The 27,656-nt window shown below is 36.0% G+C and overlaps 2 protein-coding genes across 5 annotated transcripts in view; one reads left to right on the top strand and one right to left on the bottom strand.

Annotated features, from left to right (window-relative positions):
* Fstl5 (follistatin-like 5) overlaps window positions 1–27,656 on the top strand; it is a 309,162-nt gene that overhangs the window by 128,895 nt on the left and 152,611 nt on the right. The window lies entirely within an intron of this gene.
* LOC100882520 (alkaline phosphatase-like) overlaps window positions 1–27,656 on the bottom strand; it is a 308,558-nt gene that overhangs the window by 240,324 nt on the left and 40,578 nt on the right. For both annotated transcript variants that reach the window (XR_013040141.1, XM_076538177.1), the window contains exon 2: window positions 16,158–16,408. Coding sequence is in view for 1 of the 2 variants with exons in the window: in XM_076538177.1 (XP_076394292.1) it covers window positions 16,158–16,408 (251 nt within the window). In the remaining variant the exon portion in view is untranslated. The remainder of the gene's footprint in view (window positions 1–16,157; window positions 16,409–27,656) is intronic.

Genomic DNA, 27,656 nt, shown 5'->3' with positions numbered 1-27,656 from the left:
ATAATTGAGGTTAGATAATGAGTGAGGTTAGGAATCTCACTACTTTTTATTTTGACACAGCTGTTTTTCTTTGTACGGGCAAAGCTCTTTTCATATTTAAGATACCACACGTTTTATATACAAAACACCATACATAATATCATACATAAAGTAGTCATATTATATCATACATATAACATATATAAAATTGAGGTTAGAAAATGATTGAGGTTAGGAATCTCGCTACTTTTTATTTTCATACAACTGTTTTTCTTTGTACGAGCAAAGCTCTTTTCATATTTAAGATACCATACGTTTTGTATACAAAACACCATACATAATATCATACATAAAGTATAGTCATATCATATCATACATACAAAATGGAGTCATATCATATTATTCATATATCATACATAAAATATAATCATATCATACATATATCATATATAAAATAGAGACATGTCATATTATTCATATATCATACATAAAATATAGTCATATCATATTACACACATATCATAATTCATACACAAAATACCATAACTTTCTTTCCTAAATTGAACATTTCATAAAGTATGCACCCTAATAATAAGCTAAGTATAACAGAATTATTAAAAAATTGTACTGAAGATAATTTACTCGAACGTAAACGACGTAACTTTGGTACATCCCTAATAATATTGCTGGAGCGATCAAATGATTTTCTTTCTTACAAGTTTAGTATTTCGTGCTTTCTCTCTGCTCGAGCCAGCTGACGGCAATTCTGATTTTATTCGTTCGGCGGAGGACATTTTTACGTGGGTTCTTTGCAGCCTCTCCGGCATCCCTTCGAGAAAATTAAATTAAACCGTGATGAAATATGCGAGTAATTTGATTCTTCTTATACAAGCTTGCCGTTTATTTTTAATACATTTCACGTTACGTGAAACAGGTTGTTCAGTTTTGAGACGGAGAAATGTTTGCCGGCTGATTGCGCCCTCAAATATGATTTATAATCCCGTTCAACTGCGAAATTGTACGATTTTTCTTTGCATGATTCCACCAAGGATTAATAGCAGACTGCTTATCAATCTGGGCAATCATTAATATTCCCAGGTAAATTATAAACCCGTGTTGCATCTGATTTACCGGAAGTCTTTGTTATCAAGACAAATTGCTCCGTCAAACTTGAACATTAATTACAGTTTCGTTAGCTGCAACACTCGTTAATTAATTGACGTATCGATAGAGTTTTATCGGAAACAATGATAGAACTTGAATACGTGTAATACGTTTATATCATCGTTTGCTCCAATACTTTTCGAGGGAAACTTCAAACTCCAGTCGAGAATTTTCTTCCTGTGATAGTAATTGATGTATCGCATACTCGACACCGTAATTGATATACCTATCATAAATTCTTCGGTTAATAATTGATGTATGGAGTTGGAGTTTCTTATTAAGAAACGGATCGATTTCTGCTTTTATAGTAATTAAAATCACTTGCGTTATTATACTTCAAAGTTTTGAAAACGCACAAATTTCATGAATGTATTGAAACTTAATAAATTAAGTAATTTAATGATTGATTTCGATTATGTTTGATTTTAGAGAAATTATGATGTTCTTTATGGGGTACGCGTATTAAGTGTGTGTAGTAAGAATGTGCAAGTTTTTGGATACTAGGTTCCTGTATAGATATGTATATTGTAGTCCTTGTTTTGGATCTGGAGATTCTCTCATACAGATTTCCCTATATGCCGATTTTAAAATGTAGAAATTTGGAAATTTAGAAATTTGAGAAGTTGAGGATTTGGGGAATGAGGATTTGGAAAATTGGAGATTTAGGGAATTAAGGGTTTGACGAATTAGGAATTTGAGGAATTTGGAATTTGAGGAATTTGGAATTTGAGGAATTTAGAATTTGAGGAATTTGGAATTTGAGGAATTTGGAATTTGAGGAATTTGGAATTTGAGGAATTTGGAATTTGAGGAATTTGGAATTTGAGAAATTTGGAATTTGAGGAATTTGGAATTTGAGGAATTTGGAATTTGAGAAATTTGGAATTTGGAATTTGAGGAATTTGGAATTTGGAATTTGAGGAATTTGGAATTTGAGGAATTTGGAATTTGAGGAATTTGGAATTTGAGGAATTTGGAATTTGAGGAATTTGGAATTTGAGGAATTTGGAATTTGAGGAATTTGGAATTTGAGGAATTTGGAATTTGAGGAATTTGGAATTTGAGGAATTTGGAATTTGAGAAATTTGGAATTTGAGAAATTTGGAATTTGGAATTTGAGAAATTTGGAATTTGGAATTTGAGGAATTTGGAATTTGGAATTTGAGGAATTTGGAATTTGAGGAATTTGGAATTTGAGGAATTTGGAATTTGAGGAATTTGGAATTTGAGGAATTTGGAATTTGAGGAATTTGGAATTTGAGGAATTTGGAATTTGAGGAATTTGGAATTTGAGGAATTCGGAATTTGAGGAATTCGGAATTTGAGGAATTCGGAATTTGAGGAATTTGGAATTTGAGGAATTTGGAATTTGAGAAACTTGGAATTTGAGGAATTTGGAATTTGAGGAATTTGGAATTTGAGGAATTTGGAATTTGAGGAATTTGGAATTTGAGGAATTTGGAATTTGAGGAATTCGGAATTTGAGGAATTCGGAATTTGAGAAATTTGGAATTTGAGGAATTTGGAATTTGAGGAATTTGGAATTTGAGGAATTTGGAATTTGAGGAATTTGGAATTTGAGGAATTTAGAATTTTAGGAATTTGAAATTTGGGATTTGGGATTTGGAGAATTTGGGATTTTGGAAATTAGTGATCTAGGGAATTTGAGATCCAGAAAATTTGGAATTTGAGATTTGAGGAATTGTATCCCTGTATATCCCTAACATTAAAAAAATCTAATTAAAAAATAATCTGTATGCACCAACTGAGTAGAATTTAAACAAGAATGCAATACCCGTAGGGAATTGGATGTAAAATCGATGCGCACGCAGCAAGCGTACAAATCATTTCGATAAATCGAATTACAATCACGATCGGAACGAATGACGAGGAACCAAGAACACCATACGGTCGTATGATGTCATTTTAATGCCTGCCACCGGTCCATTATTCATTTGTTACCACCCTTCGATTAATTATTATCCTGATAAACGTCACGCGATTCGAGTTCCCTCGATAAATCGTTATTCCGACCAGGTCTGCGACCGATGAAACCTGCAATTGATCGACTACACATCACCGTACCTAGTAATTAACCGACTTCGTTCAATTATTCTTCTTTCCATTTTCATTTTTTGAAGATTTATGGTGATCAACTTGTGGTTAACTGGCTTGATGGAATGGACACGATATGTCGTTCGTTAATATGGAATTTAATGCCGTATCGTTCAATGCAAAATCACGTATTTTTATGGGTAAGACAAAGGATTTTATTCGGAGTTTGCGGGATTGCCCACGAGGAGCTTTATACGATTAAAGTTTTTCAGAGACCTTTTCAACGAAATATGTTGAAGAGAAACCATGTCGGATTTCGGGAGGCAAAGGAAAGTATAATGAAGGGGGAGACAGAATATTCTGAAATTAACATAATATGTTAATATATTCTTCTTCAATATTCATATGAAGATATATGATCGTATGTGAATATATGAAGGAGATCTATTGTGGCAATAAATGTGTTATGATCGTCACAAAGGAAAGAAAATTAAGTAGTAAAATATGTTATTAGTAAATTATGTAATTATTTAAGGGAACTTATTCGAATTTAAGAATTTATCAAATTTAGAAAATTCACAAAATTTCGTATTTTGAAGATATCAAATTTTAAATCTCAATTCTTCAATTACTGATTCTTAAATTTCTAGATTCTCGATGCTTAAATTCCGTAAACTCCCAAATTTTCAAACTCTCAAATTCCAAATTTCCCAAATCCCAAATCTGACCCCAATTTTACCCCAAACACCCAAACCTTCAAATTTCTAAATTTCCCCAATCACATCTACCAACACTGCAAACTTCGCCAAAAAAGCGAAATTAAAACGAAGCTTCAAAAGCGCCCGGAGCTCTCAATTTCTTAATCCGGCACTGTATCCCGCTACAACCGCAATAAAACAATCAGCTTTTCATTATATCCCTAATTTCTGGGTCTGAATTCGTCGCGAATAACATTCTACGTTTAATCAAAGTTTCCATCCGAAATGTTTGATCGTTCAAAGACGGTGAATAACCGTCGCAAAGACTTGATCCGTTTGAAATGAAGTTTCGAAACGAGTGTCCAAGTCATGCTGGAACGAGTAAAATGAAGGATCTTTTGTTAAGAGCGGCAGTAGAGCAGGTAACACGATATTTTATCAGTTTTAGCGGAAATCAAGCGAAATCGTATAATACGGGCTGCCACCGACTCTCTCCACATTTAGGATTAACTATGACAGGCTTACATTAAACGCTTGCGCCTCTGATAAGAAGGATTTCGCGGAAATCCCTATCCTACTTTTTTCCCCTCCCTTTGGGACATCTCTGACTCAGATGATCCCCAGATTAAAGGGTGGTTTAGTATGCCTTATAGATTCGCAGTTCAAAGGCAGATCCATGCTCAAAGAACTATCAAAACCACTTCAGACTATGTTACTTGTTCTCGGTAATAATTATGATCGGTTATGTTAGTACCATCGTTATATTGTAGAGTTGATATCGCGTTACTGAATTTAATATCGGATACGGTCTAATCGATACAGTAGAGATTATCTGAAAATTGTGGTAAATTTTCATCAAGTTTGCGGTTCCAGTGCATGCTACCAAATGAACTGTAAATTCAATTTTAATTTGCGTGTACCCAAAATTCGCGGGTTTAACATTAATGAGAACGGAATAGTGTGAATTATGGCCTATAATTACCCGAAACAACGGAAAATTGTGTATATTGTTGTAAGAGTTCTTATTTCGTTGTTTCTCAAAGGGAGTTATTAAATTACAATTTGAAATATTACTTAAATGCGAATTCATAAATGCAATTCATAAATCAGTACTATACTTATTTAATTGATTTAATGAAATCCTATTGAACGCTCTAAAATTCCGCTATTTCCGCTGAGCTTTTATCGTACAGACTCTAAAATATCCGTTTCATCGGAGGACTTTAAAGAAATTCCTGAGGACAATCTTTCCTGCCATAAAAATTCTACAGGAACGGATATATCTTTTTATGAAAGATATAAGTTGCAGGAAAAGTTTGTAAAAAATGAACGGTAACTATTTCCGTGATTGTAACAAATACAAACAAAATGGAAACTGAAGGAAAGTATCCTGAAACGGAATACGAAGATTCAGCAGAATCTGTTCGTACACGATCAAGTTTCCTTCGATTTCCATGTGGTAAAAAGAGCTTACACATCTATACAATAATAAGACGGCTTTTGACCAGATAGTGCTCGAAATCCCGAAGGATTGCCCGGAAAGTTTAGGCGGAACGGATCTGAGGAAAGAAGGAAGAGTCTCGCAAAGAAAAGTAGCTCTTTCAAAGAAATGAAAGGATAGGTAACATCCGCTAATAAGCGAAATCCAGTTGGCGGTTGAAACGGCTAAAACATCGTTAAAGTGTTTCAGAATCTTCTTTCTTTTATCGCATCTCGTTTCACGTACAAGAAGATATCCACGGTGCAAAAGACATTGAAAGAAAACGTGCTAAGTAGAAGACGAATGTTGAGTGCCGAGTAAAAGATGAAACAAGTATTTCTATGGTGGTACTCTAAGGAAAATACGCGTGAGAGAACTTTGCTCGATGGCTTCGATAGAAACGTGTTTATCTACTTTATACTGTTCCAGCGATTTATGAATGTTTCGTTAAATCTGCCTCGGGCAACAATAGATTTTATCCTTTTTGTTAACTGCTTAGGTAGACGGTCCACTATAGTGGCTTTTTACTCTACTGACTAGGTCATCGTTTCAATTGAATGATCCTTTTCATCTGTTTTGATTCGTACTTTTTTCACCACGTTTTATAAGAGATAATCCCACAAAAGTACATTACATCTAAATAAAAGGTACCAAGTAGTTTAGGCACCATGGGTACCTCTGCACTAATACACGATATTGGAAACATTTGGAAATTACATGGTTTGTGAATTTTCTAAAAAAGTAAATTATCAAAGTCAAAGTATATGTATCGTATTTTAAGGAAATATTATAATTTATTCACCAAAAACTTGATTCCAACGTACTCGCGATAGAACAGCATTGTCACACATTGTAGTGCAGTTTACACGTAATTCGAACTCTGCTGTACAGAGAAGCGGAGTAAAGTTCAGTCATGCCTAAGAGGTTAAAGAGCTGTGTTAGTTATTTGATAGCAAAAAAAACTGATAAGCAACGACACGATCTCCAAAAACTGTCTAACACACTTCGTTATGTATGTAATGTTGAATCATTTTCTGTCCCTAAATTTAATTGTCACAAATGGAGAAACTCAATGATTCAAATGCGGCTTGTAACTACCCCCTCGAGTTTAAATACAGGGTTGAACATAGGGATTTTTAGTGCGCTATCGAACGGTATATTACAAGATGAAATCGGTTAAATCTTGTGTCCACCTTATTTTCTCACATACTCTTCGCAAGTATTCTAATTTTTCGTCACAGATGTGTTGCAAGAAATAAGTTCTCTGTTCCCCCTCTAGAAGAAGCGAAAGTTTCGGTTATTTTCGAGGAATAACAAGCGAGTCTGTAGACAATATTGAAGTCCTAGATGTCCTGAAGGACTGTACCGAAAACTTTTCCCGATACTAGCCATTTTCGAACTGCAACGACAAGGGAGAATGGATAAAGCTTTAAAAGAAAAAAAGGCACTCGAAGTGCACAATGAGATAAAGGAAAGGAACTTGCTGAATAGAGAAGTACTAAAAAGCGAAATATAGAACTAATAAAACGCGATAGCAACAAATGATTTCGGTATAAACACATTAATAAAGGTAATACGATAAACAGTTGACCTAATTGAAAACTTTTAATTGAACTCTGGATAATTACCCTCTAAAATTTCTGATCTGTAAATTCTGTTTTGCGAGAAATTGAAAAAGTTATAAAGTTTTACCATGTGGAGCTAATTAAAAAATGACAGAACACATGTGCATTTCGTAAACAAGGTGAGATGCAACATATGTTGAACTTTTATATGGACATATGTGGACACATATACATATACATGTATCTCTCCAAACATTATAATCATAATTTATTACTGACTTATTTGCCGCCTTATAAACCTTGTGCAGTAGTTTCACTCTTTAACGAGTACGAAATAAATTTGTTTTCATGAACAGGTGATCATAAATCTTTTCGTACAGGTACTTTTGATGTAGGCGTTCGTATAATGTGTAATAAAAAGTTTGAATCAGAAATATCTCGGATCCTTTCGTCGGCACATTAAATTCCCACGTTCGACTCGTATTTGCACGTTGCTGCATTTATTTCGCCTCGCCTAATCCAATTTGCATTTGCTTCCCTTTACGAGCAACTACTTTTCGCGTCTCGAAACGTAACACACGCCACGGATTCTGTCGTTGGAAATCGAGCCAGCTCGACGGAACTTCCCAACAAACTCTGTCGGGATTTCCAGGATCGTCCTTACACCGGTTACAGACTAGCTTATTATCCGAGGCGATGTAATCGAGCTTGCCACGCATGGGCAAACTCTTCGCCCACGAGTCGCAGAATTTCCTTTTCTGGCGCAGCCTGGCTTTAGAACATTTGCATAACGATACATTGCCGTACTTCCGATCTGCGCTCTCTAGTTTCGTTTAATCCTGTTGAAAATCGACTTTTAATTATAGATACGGTAACTCGTGCAACCTACCCCTACATTCAGAACTTTGTCACGATACAAACAGAACAGTTTACGGTAAAGAATTTTAACAGCTTTCAACCACTAGAAAAACACACTTCAAAATGCAGAAAACTGAACCACTGGATAGAAATGAAAATACGTGTATAATAAACATTGACTGATTTTGAAGTTTAAAAAAATGTTTGAAGAGCTAATTAAAACTGTTCCACGAAAAAACCAATTACAGGAGAAACTTTTGTATGCAACTTTCATCTGTTTGTGTAGTTGATAGATCGACGATTTGAAACCGGTAAATTATTTATCAGGTTTTAAAGGTTGATTTATGATCGGAGAGTAAAAACAATTCCCAGAACCAAATCGAAGGGAAAAGCAAAAAGTTGCTCGAGCCGCAGGGAAAATCGTGTGTCATCATAAAAACGAAGATATAAAAGTCTGCGTATAATATGTGATCGTTTTCTTGTCTCGAGTATATTCTTATTCTCTTGCGTTTTACGAGTGGAATTCTTCTTTTACTTATGCTCTTTCCTAGTCCTTGGAGTTTTCAGCCATTCTCTCTGGATCAGCACTTCTCCGGCTTTTTCTCTGGAAAGGTCCTATTCCAATATGGCCGATATTCGAAGGTGACCTGATCAACTAAACGATCAATGTATGCTTTTCGTTTTGCTCCTGCAACATTCTCTTTGGTCAGTCGATTTCTTTGCTATGCAGATCCAAATTCGTCGCACGTTTTTCCTTCAAACGTCGATAGAAATTGCATCTGAATTTGATGACGTTCTGGACTTGAGCTGATATTTTGACAAATTGAAGCTCTGTATAGAAAGCTAATTTAGTTTAGACTCTTAGTTCAGTGTTAGACTCTTTAAGTGTTTGAAGTCATGAGAGATTAATCTCCAACATATGGAAATTCGGCATATAGATATTTGGCATATAGGGGTACGACGTATGTAGATCCGACATATGGAGAATCGGCATATAAGTATTCGGCATATAGGGATCCGACATATGGAGATTCGGCATATAGGGATCCAACATGTGGAGATTCGGAATGTGGAGATTCGGCATATAGGGATCCGACATATGGAGATTCGGCATATAGGGATCCAACATGTGGAGATTCGGTATATAGGTATTCGGCATATAGGGATCCAACATGTGGAGATTCGGCATATAGGGATCCGACATATGGAGATTCGGCATATAGGGATCCAACATGTGGAGATTCGGTATATAGATATTCGGCATATAGGGATCCAACATGTGGAGATTCGGCATATAGGGATCCGACATATGGAGATTCGGTATATAGGTATTCGGCATATAGGGATCCAACATGTGGAGATTCGGCATATAGGGATCCGACATGTGGAGATTTGGCATATACACTACCATCCATAAGTATCCGGACACCAGCGAAATATGCATTCGCGTTGCATGAAAATTATTCAAGTATCTGCAACAGTAACTAAAATCGATTTTTTTTCTGCGAAGGTCAGAATACTGGAACGTTTTTCGATTGATAATTCTCGTTTGGAACTCATATCTCGATGGAAAAGAAGCTACAGACGAACTAAACCGAAACTGCCGAGTGCGTAGCGTTACCTCCATTCTTATCTCCATTGAGGGAACCTAAACATCTACCAACAGTTTACAAACACTTGAAACATATCGAAGAACCCTCTGAATACGTTCTGCACCATAGAAATGAAACACAGTAGAAATTAAAATTTTTTTTAGAATCGAAAGCGTTTCATTAGATTCACAAATTTGGACTTTGTACTTCTGGACATGAATTTTACTTTCATACTTTCATTGTATAATTTGTACTTAAAAATTAATTCTATTACGTTATGACACCTCAAAAAAGATAATAATAATTATTACAAATGATATGATAACCCTAAATACCTTTCGTACAAAGTTCAACTATGTTTTATGTAACGAAACCAAGTGTCCAGATACTTATGGACGGTAGTGTACATGAAAATTTAATTTGACGAAGGAATTAAACCAGAGAATGAAACTTTATCGCGGTATTGATATCAAAAAGTTTCACGCAATAACGTACTAACCGCCTAGTTTCCAACAAGCGTTAAACAACTGACGCATTTTTGAAAGCGGCAAATATTACATGCAGAGCGTCCAAGATAACGTTGACCCACTTATGAAATAAGTTTCTGCGAATTACGTGCAATGCGGGATTGCTGGTGCAACAAATATTGCTGGCAGCAAGTCTCAAAATTCTGGGATTTTTACATATGTAGGATGCTATTTGAAATCTTTAGATATGCAAGTTTCTTGAGTTTGAAATTTTTGAATCTGCAAGTCTGTGTATTTTGAAATTGTTATATTGTTAAATTCCTATTTTGTCGAAATTCTATAGAGATTCGTATACTGTTGAAGTTTGATGTACTCAAATGTCTCTATTCTTAAACTTCTGTATCCCCAAATCTCTATATTGTCAAATTCTTATATATTCAAATCCCTATATTGTCAAACTCCGATATACTCAAATGTCTATTCTCAAACTTCTGTATACAAAAATCCATATATTTTCAACTTTATACTCAAATCCCTACATTGTCAAACTCCTATATCCTCACATGCTTTTATTCTCAAACTTTCACATCCTCAGATCTCCATATTTTTGACTTCTCATAGAAATACTGAAATTCTTATATTCTCAAATTCCTACATCCCTAAATCCATATATTCTCAAACTCCTACAACCCCAATTTCCTAGATTCCCAAATTGCTAACCCCAAATTTCAAGACTTGTAAATCCCTGGATTCTGATATTCGCATATCCTGAAATCTCTAAAGCTTTCAGCTGCCTATGTCCCTAAACTCCTAGATCTCAAAATCTCCAGCTTCCAATGTATCTGAACCCCCAAATCCTTAAATTCCCATATCTCTTGATCCCCAAATTCCTATACCTCCAATTCCCTACATCTCCAAATCGCTTTAACCCCAAACTCCACAAATTCTGAACCTGTTCTGAAATTTCTAAATCCCCCCAAAAATAAGCAGATCTCTTCTTCCTTGTTCACCATATTTTTCTAAAAAAGAGATATTTCATAAATGCAATCTATTTGTCTGTACATTCAAAAATTGTTTTTACTTGTTATTAATAAAATAAATCCGTGTCTATTTTCCTTGCTAACATCACGAAAACGAAAACTCGTACGATAAACAGATAAATGAAGCAAATTTGAGAAAGTTAGGAATATCGAATGATGAGTATAGTCAGAAATCGTAATTGTCGAGACTTCGGTGTTTCATGGAATTAGGTTTCAGTAGAAATGGGTCGTTATTCAATCGTTCGCGAAACTCCGCTCGCTTCCCTCGTGCACGTCGAACTTGTTAGTTAAACTTTTAGCGATAGTCCTGTATCGTTTTCGCTAACCGTTGCTGCCGCAGTTCAAGACTTGTTTATTATCGCGTCGATGTAACCGAACATCCCCCGTTCCGCAAGGAAACATCGGAAACTTTTCGTATACAGCGACTTTCAACCATCGGATAATTAAGTTCCCCCTGTGTTTCGATGAATTCATTAGTATCGTTGTGCTCGATTATCATAAGCGTAACACAATTTCCTTATCCATTAAGTACTTGGGACGTACTCGTGTAACGCGCATTAAAACGCGGTGCCGTAACCTTTAGGGATAATCTGTTTAGTTCAATCGGATTTACTAGAGAAAATTGAAAAGCTAAGAGCTCGTACATTCGGTGCGAAATTAGATATTGTAGGCACCATCGTTAATAACGGACAAAATGGCCGCCCGCGATGGACATCGTGTTTTGAAGGACTATGCGATTAGCGTTAAACAATTTTCATATTTGGAAATTTATGGATTATTTAATTTGTGAAGGCTTATAGGCATATTGATTTTGGGGGATTTTAACTTTTAAGGATCAGAAATCCTTTCCAAATTTCCTTTCTATGTTCCAGAAATCCAACATTACAAAATTCCAAATTCCAAAAAGCAAAATTTGCATATTCGAAAATTACCAAATTCCAAAATTCCAAATGCTAAAATTTCCACATTCCAAAATTACCAAATTCCACAATTTCTAAGTTCCAAAATTCCCAAATCCCAAAATTCCCAAATTCCAAAATTCCAAATTCCACAATTTCCAAATTCCAAAATTTCCAAATCCCAAAATTCCCGAATTCCAGAATTTCCAAATTCCATAATTTCCAAGTTCCAAAATTTCCAAATCCCAAAATTCCCAAATTCCAGAATTTCCAAATTCCAAAATTCCAAATTCCACAATTTCCAAGTTCCAAAATTTCCAAATTCCACAATTTCTAAGTTCCAAAATTTCCAAATCCCAAAATTCCCAAATTCCAAAATTCCAAATTCCACAATTTCCAAATTCCAAAATTTCCAAATCCTAAAATTCCCGAATTCCAGAATTTCCAAATTCCAAAATTCCAAATTCCACAATTTCCAAGTTCCAAAATTTCCAAATTCCACAATTTCCAAGTTCCAAAATTTCCAAATCCCAAAATTCCCAAATTCCACAATTTCCAAATTCCAAAATTTCCAAATTCCACAATTTCCAAGTTCCAAAATTTCCAAACCCCACAATTTCCAAATTCCAAAATTTTCAAATTCCACAATTTCCAAGTTCCAAAATTCCCTAATCCCAAAATTCCAAATTTCAAAATTTCCGAATCCCAAAATTTCCAAATTCCAAAATTCCAAAATTCCAAAATTCCCAATTCCCAAAATTTCCAAATTCCAAAATTCGCAATTCCCAAAATTCCCAAGTCCCAAAATTACCCAATCCCAAAATTCCCAAATCCCAAAATTCCCAAATCCCAAAATTCCCCAATTCCCAAAATTCCCAAATCCCAAAATTCCCAAATTTCGAATTACAATACCAAATTTCCCAATATCCCAAATACCCAAATTCCCATAAATGGCCAGCAATAAAATTTCTTATACTCCAATTTCCAGATAAACCAAATTCATTTAAAAATGCGCAAATTTAATAATTTGCAAGCTCCACATTTATCTACCACTTCCTATTCGCGATAAAAATCAGGAGATACTACTGGATTCTATTTATAAAGTACAGTGTTACCGTCCAGAGGAATGTCATGCTTCGTGATATCAAACGAACGCGATGATGAAAAAACTGCAACCCTGTCGTTAAATAAACACGGATTAAACTTGCAACATCGCAGTAAAGCAAGAACTGCATGACGAATCGATAGAAAACTTGCAACGACAGCAATTCGATTATTTCCCTCATAAAACATATATTTGACGAGATAGAATCACGCGAGGACGATATACCGCATCAATGAAAAATTTGTAAAATTGCTGTGATTTCGATGCAAAACACGCAAAGCGGTTACGGAATCTTTAAAATACCTCTTTTACATGGTAACACATTTTTTCAACAATTTTTATTACACTGTTTTTGTACAATTTGAAACATGAGTGAGTTGACTGAAGTTAGATAGCTTTTATTTGTAGAAAAAATATTTAATATTGAATTCATTCATTTTTTCTTTCTACACACATCGTATGTTCTCAAGGGAAGAACATATAAAAACAGAAACGAGGGAAAATTTTAATTCGACTTAACCTCCTTTTGCTTCGTTCAGTAATTTATTTCTTGAACCCAGAATTAAATAAATATCTCTGCAAACGAGTACTGTCAAAAACTATTAAAAATAGTCTTATTTTTGCATCTGACAAAAAAATTTCTATGAGAATGATCCAACGCTGACTTGTTACGTGTCCCTTTCGGATATTATACCCTTCAAACTTTGTGCACGCGATTTTCATTTCTGGGTCGTTTGAAATCGCATTTGAGTAATTATGAAGGGAAACGCAGCTGCATTACCTGTACGAGTACTTTGCTACTTGTTGTAAGCCCACGGACAATTAGAAACTGACCAACTCTCGAACGATCCGGCCAGCAAACATCCTCTCTGATCCCGATCAAGTATTCAAATATTTCCTCCGCTCTGTGCATCTTGTAATTGACCTAGCTGTTTCGCGACGACCGTGGATAAATTCATCGTAATTGATCGGAAGCGATATTGTAAGTTGTGGAATTTCATTAATCTCTGTTGTTCTGATGTGCTGAAATAATAGTTAGCATTTCAGATTCAATTTGATAGCTACTGTTGGTAAGATTCCAAGTTTATGAGTGGCTGGAAACGTTCTTTATTTTGTGAATCCTTAAAATTTTCTTCTTTTTTTTTAAATTTCTTGGTTTGTTTCAATAAGAATAAATTTTTCAAATTTATCAGAGAATAAATTTTTTTGCTTATAAATACGTGATAACTCTGACAATTTCACTAGTGCATATATCGTTCATATTCGATTGAAGGAAATTTGCGATCTGTTTATGACGCCATCGCCTCAGAAGTCCCTTTGAATGATTACGTATCGCAACTACTTCGATAATTGTCTACCGATTGCAGAATTTCCATCGATTTCAAGAAGTACGTTGACTAATTTACCGTTAAAATAAGTGTCCTCGTTATCTGTTCGTAACGGCAGAACACGAATAAGAAAGACCCCAGCAAGGAACGGTTAAAAGAAAAAGGAACCGGAAAAATGCAAGCAAGAAAGCGATTAAACGGCCACTTGATATTTCGTTTTAGTTGCAGCGGGAGTGTGGCAACAAATTAAACGGTTTACGCATCGTTTTTCCGGAAATTTCACGGAACCCCTCGCGGCTTAATTAGTTCTTTATATTATACACCGAATGGGAACACTCGTGATTCGTGACGGTGAAAGAGGAATCGCCTGGCAACGGACAAAAAAGGGAAGGTTCCATAATTAACAGCGATAACGAGGGATTCCGCGAATCTTTCTGGGACAAGACCGTGAAAAATTACGCTTCTGATGTTGCACCCTCGAGACTCGTATGCACGCAGGGGTGCGACGATAGAACACGAAAGAGAGAATTCGAAAGGCGGTTAAATTAATCGGATCTTTGATCATTTCAAAGATCTTTTTTTATACCAATGAAAACGGATTATACGTTTCGGTACATTCCGAGGGGTGTCTTTTGTTCGCAGAGAGAAGAATCTTTTAATAGCAAGAATTGGGTCAGTTCTCGTCTTACTTTGTCGTGTAAGTTATTTACGACATGGCAGGGAAATTTAAGTAAAGAGGTCATACAGGGAGATTTTCAATTTTATGTACGAAATAATAAAATACATTAGTAATTCGTTTTAATTGAGAATGAATTTTGATGCGAGTCCAGGAAAAAAGGACTTTAAGATTAAGAAATGAAAATGTAGCTTTCAAAATTCAGGGTGATTACTTTATAAAATAAAAAATATACAATGTCATTTTTTATAAAGGTGAACTTAATGCCTCGTGTCTTTGACATGCAAAAATATGCTTCTGATTAGTTTATTTCTTTTCAAAAAAAAAACGCAGATAGACGCACATAAAAAATAAACCTGCACCTGACAATTAGTTTACAAGATCCTGTATTTATACTTGTTAGATTAACTAATGCTACACTTGTACAGCTTCTCACAGTCATCCGTCATCGATACAAAAAAATGTACGTGTTCAATCAATATTAACCAATTGACGGTGGAATTTAATTTCACCACAGGGTGCGGAATTAAAAACAAGGAACGACGTGTATACACATCGAACGCACTCAACTGGTTAATCTAACGTAGACAACGTCTAACGTTAATCTAACGTCTCTCAATTATACAATGGAACACGTATGTTGGTCATTATGAAACTGGTGTAAGTAAAAATTCTGAAAAAACCAGACCCACCACTTGTTTGCACCACATCGTTTAACTTTACCATATTATGAAAGAATCTTTCAAAAATATCCATAAACAAAATTCACAATGAAACTCATACATTGAACGAAACGTTCATACTACCGATCACGTTCATTTTAATAACGGTATAATTAATGAAAAGTACCTTTAAATTAATGAAAAATCCCTTTAAAACTTTGACTTAGATCTCTATAATTATCAGAATGTACAATCTCTAATTATCATGTTTAAATGGCTATACTAAATATCACTGCAAGCACTGCCCTTTACCCCGATATAAGGTAACAAGAGTCACCGATTCCGAATCCGGTTCAATGGATCGTGAAGCGATAGCAGCTACCTCGAAATCAAATCGGTTATATAATAAGCGTATCTGGAATCAAGTAGGTAGATGTTCGTTGAAAATGCTCCCTTCGACGTAGGTATCACCCTGGGGAGAAGGTATTCCTCGGCGTTGTGCATTTTCCGTGAAGCGGCAGATTCAACGAAAAAAGGAGAGGAAGGGGAAAGATCGAGGAACACGAGGGCGAAAGAGGGAAAGACTCACCCTTGCCAGAGCAACGGCTGGAAAGCTGTCCCAGGCGAGTTGCGCTTCCTCGCCCGTGTTTCCATGACGTTGACCCGAGAGGATCCTTGCTGCTGTGAGAGTGCTCATCCCCATCCCGTCACCGACGAACAGAACGACGCCCCGCGCCACACCAACCGGCGGCGTCGTCCCGCTGACGCTCGAACTCGCCGCCGACGCGCGAATACGAGCTTCGATCGCGCGTGTCGCCGCCTCATACCAGATCTGCCTCTCTGTGAACAGAAATTTTTCTCGGCTGAGTGGCCGATACCCGGCTACCTATCTTAATTGAATCTATAGTCTCGAAGCGTTACCGTGCCGGCAAAGTCGATCCATTATTGCCGACATTTGCCGCGAGTATTGTTCGGCTATCGTTCTTTGTTGCCGCCTCTGCAGACGGTTGCTGCGAGCAACACAGGGAGAAACGTTCTATCTTGATTGCTTGCAACGTAAGATGCCTGGGAATTTTTCGAGATGGAAAACTTTGATGGTTTCGGAAGGTCCGAGAGTTGTGTCCGTTTATTTGGTCGCCGGTGTTGAGAAATCTTTGCGCTCGAGATGCAACTCGAGAGAGGACCGTTTCATCTCTATGATCGCGAACTCCGGTTCGAACTTGACACTCGCGGCAATAGGAAAATTACTTTTAAAGTTTGGTTTTAACAGTATATAAAAACTTTGACCAATTGAGGAGATTTTCGCCTGAGTCGTGATCGAACTTTTACTTCGACCTCTAGCTCTGCTGGGATTCGATCGAATGGAAAGCTACGTGTTATTCCAATGAGAGTTAGCTAGTTGTGCTCTCGGTAAAAAATCTCGGGAAATATCGAACGTATTATTGCGATATTTGCCCCAACAAGGATCTTTTATAAGATACCATGCAAGAAAAATGTAGAGCTTATTATTTAACAAATTTCTTCTTGCTAACATAACTTCTATAACTTTCTAGTATAAACTTCTTCCTAACATAAAATATTATATGTAAAATATAATAGTTCTATATGTTAATTTGTATGTAAAGTCATTTCAAGTAAATTCATCAAGTAACTAGTTCTATATGTTAATTTGTATGTAAAGTCATTTCAAGTAAATTCATCAAGTAACGTAAACTAATAAGCTAAGAGTAGGATTGTAATTACCGAAACAAGAATAATAGGTTGAGAACTTTATGTGCATTGTACTCTAATCTGTCTAACGGAACCATCTTGCCCATTCTCAGAGAATCGACTGATAATAGGTTCTGATTTGTATCGATAACGCATATGTCAAAACGTCGGCTAATGAGGAAGAGATACGACATGACTTATCTGATGAGTTATCGGCTTCGAATGCGTTGATTATCCATATCATCGTGACGTACAAGATATGACCGTTCCTGCTGCAGCAATAAATGCGTTAACAAGATAACTGTTACGGTGAAAATAACCACCTGTGGCAGCGAATTAAAACCCTGGTTTTTTAATCTAATAGAAGTTTTAACTCAGTTTTTTAATTCTCAAATTGAATCTTTCCATTTGTCATCTTGCATTATTAACGCGTTGACAGACACGGTCATATGTGGCCGACGATGTGAATTTGGTTGAATTATTTACAGGAACGAAACTTTTGAGGGCTCGCGATGTTAACCTAACTGAGCAGGTGAAAATTTAGGAAAGTTACGTAAATGGTTGATGTAGTATCAATACGTGTTTAGACTTCGTTGTGGATTGAAACTAGATTCAAGCATGAGGACATTTTTATTCGATACATAATTAATAATATGTTAATTAATAAGAGCTATTTCGCTCCCTGAAATAGCATTATAGAACGAAGCAGTTAACTGATAAAAAATTAATATAACAGTAATGCTACTTCTTTCTTATCATATGTGACATTCAACGTGATGATCGTACCAGCGTCAGTGACGTAATATCTACCTCCAAAAAGCAATAAAATTTATGAACATTCAAATCGTAATAGAAACGATGTTAATCTCGAAACGTTCCTTCTTCTCGAGAACCTCGATTTCGTTTGAATTGTCATGTGGCAGTTTAAAACCGCGACTTCTTGACTGCGACAACAACGTAGCCCGCTTGAATACTGCCGAAGAGAGTAGGATATCTTAATTGAATCTGTTTGCGAACCGGGATGGATCCAACTGTTTCCGGTAAAATCGAGTTCACTGTAGTTACACTCCACGAAGGAACACTTCGCCACGTTACAAAGGGCATACCGTGACCCATAATAGTCGTACGAGAAACGTGGATTTTAATGCAAAGAAATTACGTTAACCGAGGCGAAATAACGGGAAATAGAGCTCTGTTATAATAACGGCTAACCTCAGACAGAATGGCTAGCTTATTGGACTCTTAAAGAGATTTCTATTCAAAGATCTCGTTGCAATTTTTTTCAAATTCGTTTTATTTGTTAGGGAAATGGATAAATATGTACAAGGTGTATGTGATGGAAGAAAGAGGAGCTTGCTTGATAGAATTTATCAATTCTATTCCTAAAAAGTACTATTCGGTAAACCTTCTGACCGTGTATTAGCCTATTGGCTTGTAACATGGACTCGTGACACACATTGCAGTCTGAATGTGATGAACCTAAATTGTCTTTGTACAAGGATTTTTTGAGTTCAATACCGTTTACAATCTGTACAACCGAAGCTAAATGCAAAATATACTTAACATACTCTTTTCATTTATCCTGTCATTGCAGTAATAATTAGTTAACTGTGATTGAGGTAACCCAAGAAAATCATACGTTGAAGAATTAATCCAAAAACATTTTCTGAAGAATGTAACATTCGAAAACACCTTCTGAATATACATTAGAACAATATACGTTTACAGTATGTATATTAGGTATGCAAAGAATCTTTACGATATGTATAACAATCCAAAAGAACCTTCTCGATAAGATAAACGTGTGTGATATCCAATTCGCTAGGTTTCTATCCTGAAGAAGCAAATTGCAATGTTTGCAAAACGTCGGTGATACAACTCGAGGAGCGACACGAAGACTCGGAAAGTTATAACGAGTAGGTATAGGGAAGTTTCAGCAATAAACACGTGGCTGAATCGACGAAACAAGTTTGATGGTTTTGTATCAGGGACGATTTCATCGAATGCCTGACGACGCAATTGCGGCATCGCCGGAAGCGGGTTAGGATGAACGACTGTTTCCTCCAAACTGTAGTACTCGAAGATGCTGTCGTTACGGTTCACCCAGGAACACCCTGACGAGTAGTAACCGCTAATGGGTAAGTTTAAGCGGCTACCATACTCTACCAAACTACCATATCGTGTCGCAATATTGGCCGAGCCCGCATTTCCATGAAACCGAGCTTCGATACGCGTCTCGCTAGCTTCGAACCTCTATCTCTAGCTTCGATGAGATACATTTAGTCAGGAACTACTGTGGAGAAATAAACTGTGTTGTATCAAAATTAACTTAATTGATGTGAGTCTAAAGGTTTGGGAAGCATGGGGGTATGGGGATTTCGGGTGTGAGGATTTGGGAGATAGGGATTTGGAATTTGAAGATTAAATATGTAGGGATTTGGCATATGGAGATTCGGCATATGGAGATTCGGCATATAGGGATCCGACATATGGAGATTCGACATGTGGAGATTCGGCATATAGGGATCCGACATATGGAGATTCGACATGTGGAGATTCGGCATATAGGGATCCAACATATGGAGATTCGGCATGTGGAGATTCGGCATATAGGGATCCAACATATGAAGGTTCGGCATATAGGGATCCAACATATGGAGATTCGGCATGTGGAGATTCGGCATATAGGGATCCAACATATGAAGGTTCGGTATGTGGAAATTCGGCATATAGGGATCCAACATATGGAGATTCGGGATGTGGAGATTTAGCATATAGGGATCCAACATATGGAGATTCGGCATATAGGGATCCGACATGTGGTGATTCGGCATGTGGAGATTCAGCATATAGGGATCCAACATATGGAGATTCGGCATGTGGAGATTCAGCATATAGGGATCCAACATATGGAGATTCGGGATGTGGAGATTCAGCATATAGGGATCCAACATATGGAGACTCGGCATATAGGGATCCGACATATGGAGATTCGGCATGTGGAGATTCGACATATAGGGATCCGACATATGGAGATTCAGGATGTGGAGATTCGACATATAGGGATCCGACGTATGGAGATTCAGGATGTGGAGATTCAGCATATAGGGATCCAACATATGGAGATTCGGCATATAGACATTTGGCATATAAGGATCCGAATATGAAGATTCGGCATATAGGGATCCAACATATGGAGAATCGACATATAGGGATCCGACATATGGAGATTTGGCATATACACTACCGTCCATAAGTATCCGGACACAAGCGAAATATGCATTCGCGTTGCATGAAAGTTATTCAAGTATCTGCAACAGTAACTAAAATCGATTTTTTTTCTGCGAAGGTCAAAATACTGGAACGTTTTTCGATTGATAATTCTCGTTTGGAACTCATATCTCGATGGAAAAGAAGCTACAGACGAACTAAACCGAAACTGTCGAGTGCGTAGCGTTACCTCCATTCTTACCTCCATTGAGGGAACCTAAACATCTACCAACAGTTTACAAACACTTGAAACATATCGAAGAACCCTCTGAATACGTTCTGCACCATAGAAATGAAACACAGTAGAAATTAAAATTTTTTTTAGAATCGAAAGCGTTTCATTAGATTCACAAATTTGGACTTTGTACTTCTGGACACGAATTTTACTTTCACACTTTCATTGTATAATTTGTACTTAAAAATTAATTCTATTACGTTATGACACCTCGAAAAAGATAATAATAATTATTACAAATGATATGATAACCCTAAATACCTTTCGTACAAAGATCAACTATGATTTATGTAACGAAATCAAGTGTCCGGATACTTATGGAGGGTAGTGTAGGCATTCGACATATAGGGATCTGACATATACGAAGATTCGGCATATAGGAACTCGGAATATAGGAATTAAGCATATAAGTATTCGGCATATTAGCGTCAACGTATTTTTAAGCGTCTTCAAGGGCAATTAGCTGACGCTATTTTGCCTTTGAATAATTAATGATACTCAACAATTTCAACAATTTATGATACTCATAAATGCTCATATCTATGTATTCTCCTATCAAATTTCAATACTATTTTAATAACGCTGCAAAATCACTGTACATCTCCATTTTTCAAAAACAGCGATTCTCCTCTTTCTAAACTGAAAATCTATGCAAACGAGTTTTAAATATTAAAATATCAATCGGTATACCCAATTACTTATGCAAGAATCGATTCAACGGCTCCGACTATTTCCTCGAATTCTCGACATAAATAACGAAGAACAGCGAAACAAATAGTTGCTTTTGTACTTCGCATAAATCGTAAACATCGACTCAACAAAAACGACGTTTTGGAAAACAAGGATTCAAAAATTAAACAATTAATCTGCAACACCGACGCTGCACAGCATATCAATCGTGCGATTCTGACGTTCACATTCAAGCAACGCGGCTCCGTTAATTGACGTTTGATACAATGCCGGATTAAAATGGACGAGGTTCACCGTGATGAAGTTTAATTTCTATTTCCGTGCTCGAGGTCCGAGCAGAATCTCGGGCACCGTTGAAGATATGAATTTTGCAAATCTGCGGAATCCGCGTGCAGCTGAAGCGGCAAAAGCGGTTTTGCCGGTGTAGTATGTCAACTCAACGGCGATTAATCCCGCGGAAAACAAGGCGACAAAATTTACGTTTCACGAATTCCGCGTGAATTTTACATTAACGCTTAACCAGACTCGAATTTCGTCGGATCAACGATTTCTGCCGTGACACTCGCGCGTTTCGCATTATATGTTTTTCCACCGGTGTAATTTGCGTCAATTTCCGTTATTTCCAAGCTGGATATCGTGTCAAACTGTTACAATTTCTCGACGTTTCAACGCTGCAAGAATTTAATATCTCTTTCAATTTGCGACCTTTCGCTCGTACATTTCCGAATACCTATAACTGTTCGTTTGTATTCAGATTGCGCGTGTCAGCTGTCTATCTCAGAAAAACTTTGATTAAAATATGCATCTAACAATTTGCTTCTATAAAATAGACATTTGAAAATAAGTACATAGAAACGAATATTTCAGATTGAAATTTAATTGCGGATATAAGAACAGAAGTGCCTAATACTGAATATCTGAGATTGAGAATTTAACCTCTTAAACACGTCGCGCCACTATAGTGGCTTTCGCGTATGTCTCTGTACGACGGTCCACTATAGCGGCTTTTCACTCTACTGACTTGGTCATCGTTTCAATTGAATAATCCTATTCATCCGTTTTGATTCACACTTTTTTTCACCACGTTTCATAAGAGATAATCCCACAAAAGTACATTACATCTAAATAAAAGGTACCAAGTAGTTTAGGCACCATGGGTACCTCTGCACTAATACACGATATTGGAAACATTTGGAAAATACATGCTTTGTGAATTTTCTAAAAAAGTAAATTATCAAAGTCAAAGTATATGTATCGTATTTTAAGGAAATATTATAATTTATTCACCAAAAACTTGATTCCAACGTACTCGCGATAGAACAGCATTGTCACACATTGTAGTGCAGTTTACACGTAATTCGAACTCTGCTGTACAGAGAAGCGGAGTAAAGTTCAGTCATGCCTAAGAGGTTAAAGAGCTGTGTTAGTTATTTGATAGCAAAAAAAACTGATAAGCAACGACACAATCTCCAAAAACTGTCTAACATACTTCGTTATGTACGTAATGTTGAATCATTTTCTGTCCCTAAATTTAATTGTCACAAAGGGAGAAACTCAATGATTCAAATGCGGCTTGTAACTACCCCCTCGAGTTTAAATACAGGGTAGAACATAGGGATTTTTAGTACGCTATCGAACGGTATATTACAAGATAAAATCGGTTAAATCTTGTGTCCACCTTATTTTGCCACATACTCTTCGCAAGTTTTCTAATTTTTCGTCACAGATGTGTTGCAAGAAATAAGTTCCCTGTTCCCCCTCTAGAAGAAGCGAAAGTTTCGGTTGTTTTCGAGGAATAACAAGTGAGTCTGTAGGTAATATTGAAGTCCTACATGTCTTAAGCGTTTTAGAGGTTAAAAACAGTTGTAAGAAAATGAGTATCTAAAATGAACATCTCAGCTTAAGAACTTGAGAGGTGCAAGGAAAGAAGTACCTAAAATTGAACATCTGTTGAAGTATTTAAAAACAGATGTAAGAAAAGGAGTGTCTAAAACTGAACGTCTCAGTTTGAGAACTTAAAAAGAAATTAAAGAGACGTACGTAAAAATAAATATCTAACGACGAGTCTACAATTTTACATTTTAAGAAAAAGTAAGGAAGGCAAGGAAAATTATAGTATTGTTTTTCCTTTCCGATATATTCTCTCTTAAGCAAGACTTTTTGGGTCTTTCAATTAATTTTCCACGCTCGAGAAGAAATGTCTTCTCTTTGCCTTCAAAATACGCTGAAATTGCATACTTGACCTATTTGTAATCCGTAAATCAATCCCCGCGCTGCATTTTCTTTTGTATTAAAGAGAAAATAATAATGGAACGAAGCCAAGTCTTGGCTACGTGAACATTTCAACGCTCTTGGTCGAATATTTAAATACTCGAATGCTCGAGTTATAGAATTATCAAAATTTCTAATCCAAGTTCTGATTTTTAAACATCACATGTGAGTTCTACCAGCATTAAAAAATACAAACCTTTTTGTATCTCATTCTCAACGAATACCACTTTATTCTTGCATCAATATAAAACAATGTGTATAAAATTATCTAAAAGTCTACACAAATTTCGTGATCGTCAAAAATCTTGCGACAGAATCAATTTTCAGTCAACTACAATAAAAAAATTTCAGGAAATTATTTTCGATAAGAAGCTAACAATAAGACATAACATTCTTGAACTATTTACTTTGAAACTTTTTCCAACCGCAGAATGTAGCTTGTCCGCACGTCATAGACGATTTTAAAACAAATTCAACGACCTGTTGAACCGTTATTTGGTATGAAAACAATGCAGGCGTAGTCAAAATTTGAAACTGTGGGTATTGACTTTTAAAATTCGGTCGTAGAAATTTTAATCTCGAAAAGGTACGCTCGAGGCATTTTCAATAAAAACCAATTATGTAGAGCACGGAAAACGAAAAAGGAGAAAATGTCCACAAAGGAAAAAAGTACAATGATGTTTCAATCGATTTGCTCGCACATTTAACTCTCAATAAAATTTATAGAAAAACAATATGAAAAGTTCAAAAAATGGGGCGACATTTTTACCGTTGTGACGTATGTGTAACATGTATGTGTTTCACATGTGAAAGAGAAATGAACAAAAAATTCTTCCAAAAAAAAGAATACACCCTTGTCGTTTATCGACACACAATTATAAAATACTGTACATGTGTAGATTAATTAGCGAGATATTGTCAGAGGAAAAAAATTGATAATCGATATTTTCATCGTTGTAACATATGTGTAACACGCGCATGTGTTTCACACATGAAAGAAACAAACAAGAAATTCTTCCAAAAAAAGTGCACCCTTTACGATACATAATTATAAAATATTGTACATATGTAGATTAATTAGCGAGATATCGTCAGAGGAAAAAAATCGATATCCGATACTTTGATAAAGTACCAAATGTTAGAAGTTGATTGGCAGCGGAAACGTCTGTTTATGAAATATTTGATCTGCAACCCTTCTTCCTTGTCGATTCGCGCCGAAGGTGGAAATTTGATGCTTTCGGAAGAAGAGCAGAGATTTATTACAGCTCGGAACACGCGAATCGCGTCGACATTTATTTTGCTACGAGATTCTGATAAATATTTGCGTATTTGCAGATTAAAGTCTGTACGTCTTGTTTGAGCTCGTTTTCACAACGTTTGAAAATTCGTGTTTAGCTTGATTGAAGTTTCGTTGTAAAGGGGCACGTAATTAAATAAGTGGCATGTAATGAGTATGTCAAAGGACACAGAGCATGCATTTATCACTCATTGTACCTGTACAATATTAACTTTAAGTAGACTCCTTCATCAATGAAAAAAGTGATCAAACAAAATAAAATTTATCCTTTTTGTTTTTTTAATACAACGTTGTACATGTAATTTTGTGGACATATTTATATGTGGATATGTGGACATGTGGATATGTGGATATGTGGACATATGGATATGTGGACATGTGGATATGTGGACATGTGGATATGTGGACATGTGGATATATGGACATATGGATGTGTGGATATGTGGATATGTAGATGTGTGGATGTGTGGATATGTGAATATGTGGACATGTGGATATGTGGACATGTGGATATGTGGACATGTGGATATGTGGACATGTGGATATGTGGACATATGGATATGTGGACATGTGGATATGTGGACATATGGATATGTGGACATGTGGATATATGGACATATGGATGTGTGGATATGTGGATATGTAGATGTGTGGATGTGTGGATATGTGAATATGTGAATATGTGGATATGTAGATGTGTGGATGTGTAGATATGTGAATATGTGGATATCTCGACGTGTGGATGTGTAAATATTTGGATATGTGGACATGTAGATGTGTGGATATGTGGATATGTAGATACGTAGATATGTGGAAATGTGGAACCGTAGAAATGTAGAAATTTAGAAATTTAGAAATATAGGAATTTTGAAATTTTGAAACTGAAACTTTGAAACTTCAAAACTTTAAAACTTAGGAATACAAAAATTAAAAAATTGAAAAATATACCACCCTCCTACAAGTGCAGGCCCGCCACAAGATTTGTAAATAGAATTAAGGAACGATGTAAGTGATATAAGTCCACCATTAAGCGAACAGCTGCATCTCCTGCTACTTCAAAACCTTCTGTGCGATGTAACAATAAAATCAAAAGTATTACATGAAACTACCCTCAAAGTGGAGAATATACGTATTCCTTAACACTGGATGATTTATTATTCAAGTTCCATGACAAAAGACAGTGTAAGACCGTAAGTATCCACATGAAAGAGGTATTTCACTCGTAAAGAAGATATGAACCATAACTGCATAAGTATAATAGCGGACACCATGGGATATCAGTAATGCGACTTAATACTGATAAGAACCGTTGAAAAATGAGAGAAAGATGAAGGAAAGGAAATAGTCGAAAGACTCCTCCGGGAACTTCAGATAACTTTACCAAAGTACAATACTTGTCTCAAGAGAGCTCCTAAGGAAGCAGATAAATGGTTTTAATAGAATGAACCCCCGGGATAACCTGGCCCTTTGGGATACAGGCCTAATATAAAGTTAAAGCACACGATATCGTTCATCGAGCTTCGAAAAACTCTTTTGAATATTTTTATAACTTTTCATTAATTTGCTAATCTTTTTATTTTTTAGCTGATCTTGAGATATAGCTGATTATTCTCTATATTTTAGCAATACTTTAAAATTATATATCAAATAAATTCAGCATACTTTTCAATCATATTTCAAATAAATTCAGCATACTTTTCAATCATATATCAAATAAATTCAGCATACTTTTAAATTTATTTTTCAATTATATTTCAATGAGATACTAGTGTTGAATTTGGGAATTTGCAAAATTTATAAATTCATAAAATTGAGGCACCTGTAGATTTATAAACTGGAAAAATTTAAGAATTTGGACATTTCAGAAATGCAAGAGATTGAGAAATCTAAACAATTTACGAATTCGGAAAATTCAGACAATTCAGACCATGTCGATTTAGAAATTTTCAGATATTAAAAATACAAGAAATTGAGAAATTTGACAAATCTGAGAATTTGAAAAATTTAAGCACCTGAACAGTAACAAAATTTGTAGATTGAGAAAGTTGACAATTGTAAAACTTTTCACACGTTAAAAATAGAAAAAATTGAGAAATTTGACAAATCTGAGAATTTGAAAAATTTAAGCACATGAAAAGTAACGCAATTTTTTAATTTAAAAATTCGAGAAATTTAGAAGTCCCCAAAATAAAGAAATCTAAACTTGAACACATAGAAGAAAAAATATAGGCATGTAAAATAGCAAAATTTGTTCGTACCCACGTTCAAAGAGACCGTCCGTGTACTCGCTAAATTTTGTAGAATTTCGCGCGAATCGTGAAATGGCGTTAATTCGTGATCGAGGCCGTGTGGGCAGCGGCGAAACAAGCTGAAACTCGTGCAGCAACGAGCTTACTATAGGTCCGGAAAAAGCTCGATAACGCGCGACAACGTTATCGTCTGTCTCCCGGAAGCTTCGTTTCTAGCGAAAATGTTCGTGCAAACAATATTTGCCGGTCACGTATCTCGGCGATTTTCTCGTGTAGAAGTTTGCACGAGAAATTAAGCGTCGATGAAATCCGCTTTGTGGTTGATTGCCGGGATCCCACCCACGCTCCTTGGCATAATTTACACTT

The sequence above is a fragment of the Megachile rotundata genome, chromosome 1 (genome assembly GCF_050947335.1).
Source record: "Megachile rotundata isolate GNS110a chromosome 1, iyMegRotu1, whole genome shotgun sequence".
NCBI lineage: Eukaryota > Metazoa > Arthropoda > Insecta > Hymenoptera > Megachilidae > Megachile > Megachile rotundata.
Note: the sequence above shows the minus strand (reverse complement) of the source record. Positions and strands in the feature narration are given on the sequence as shown.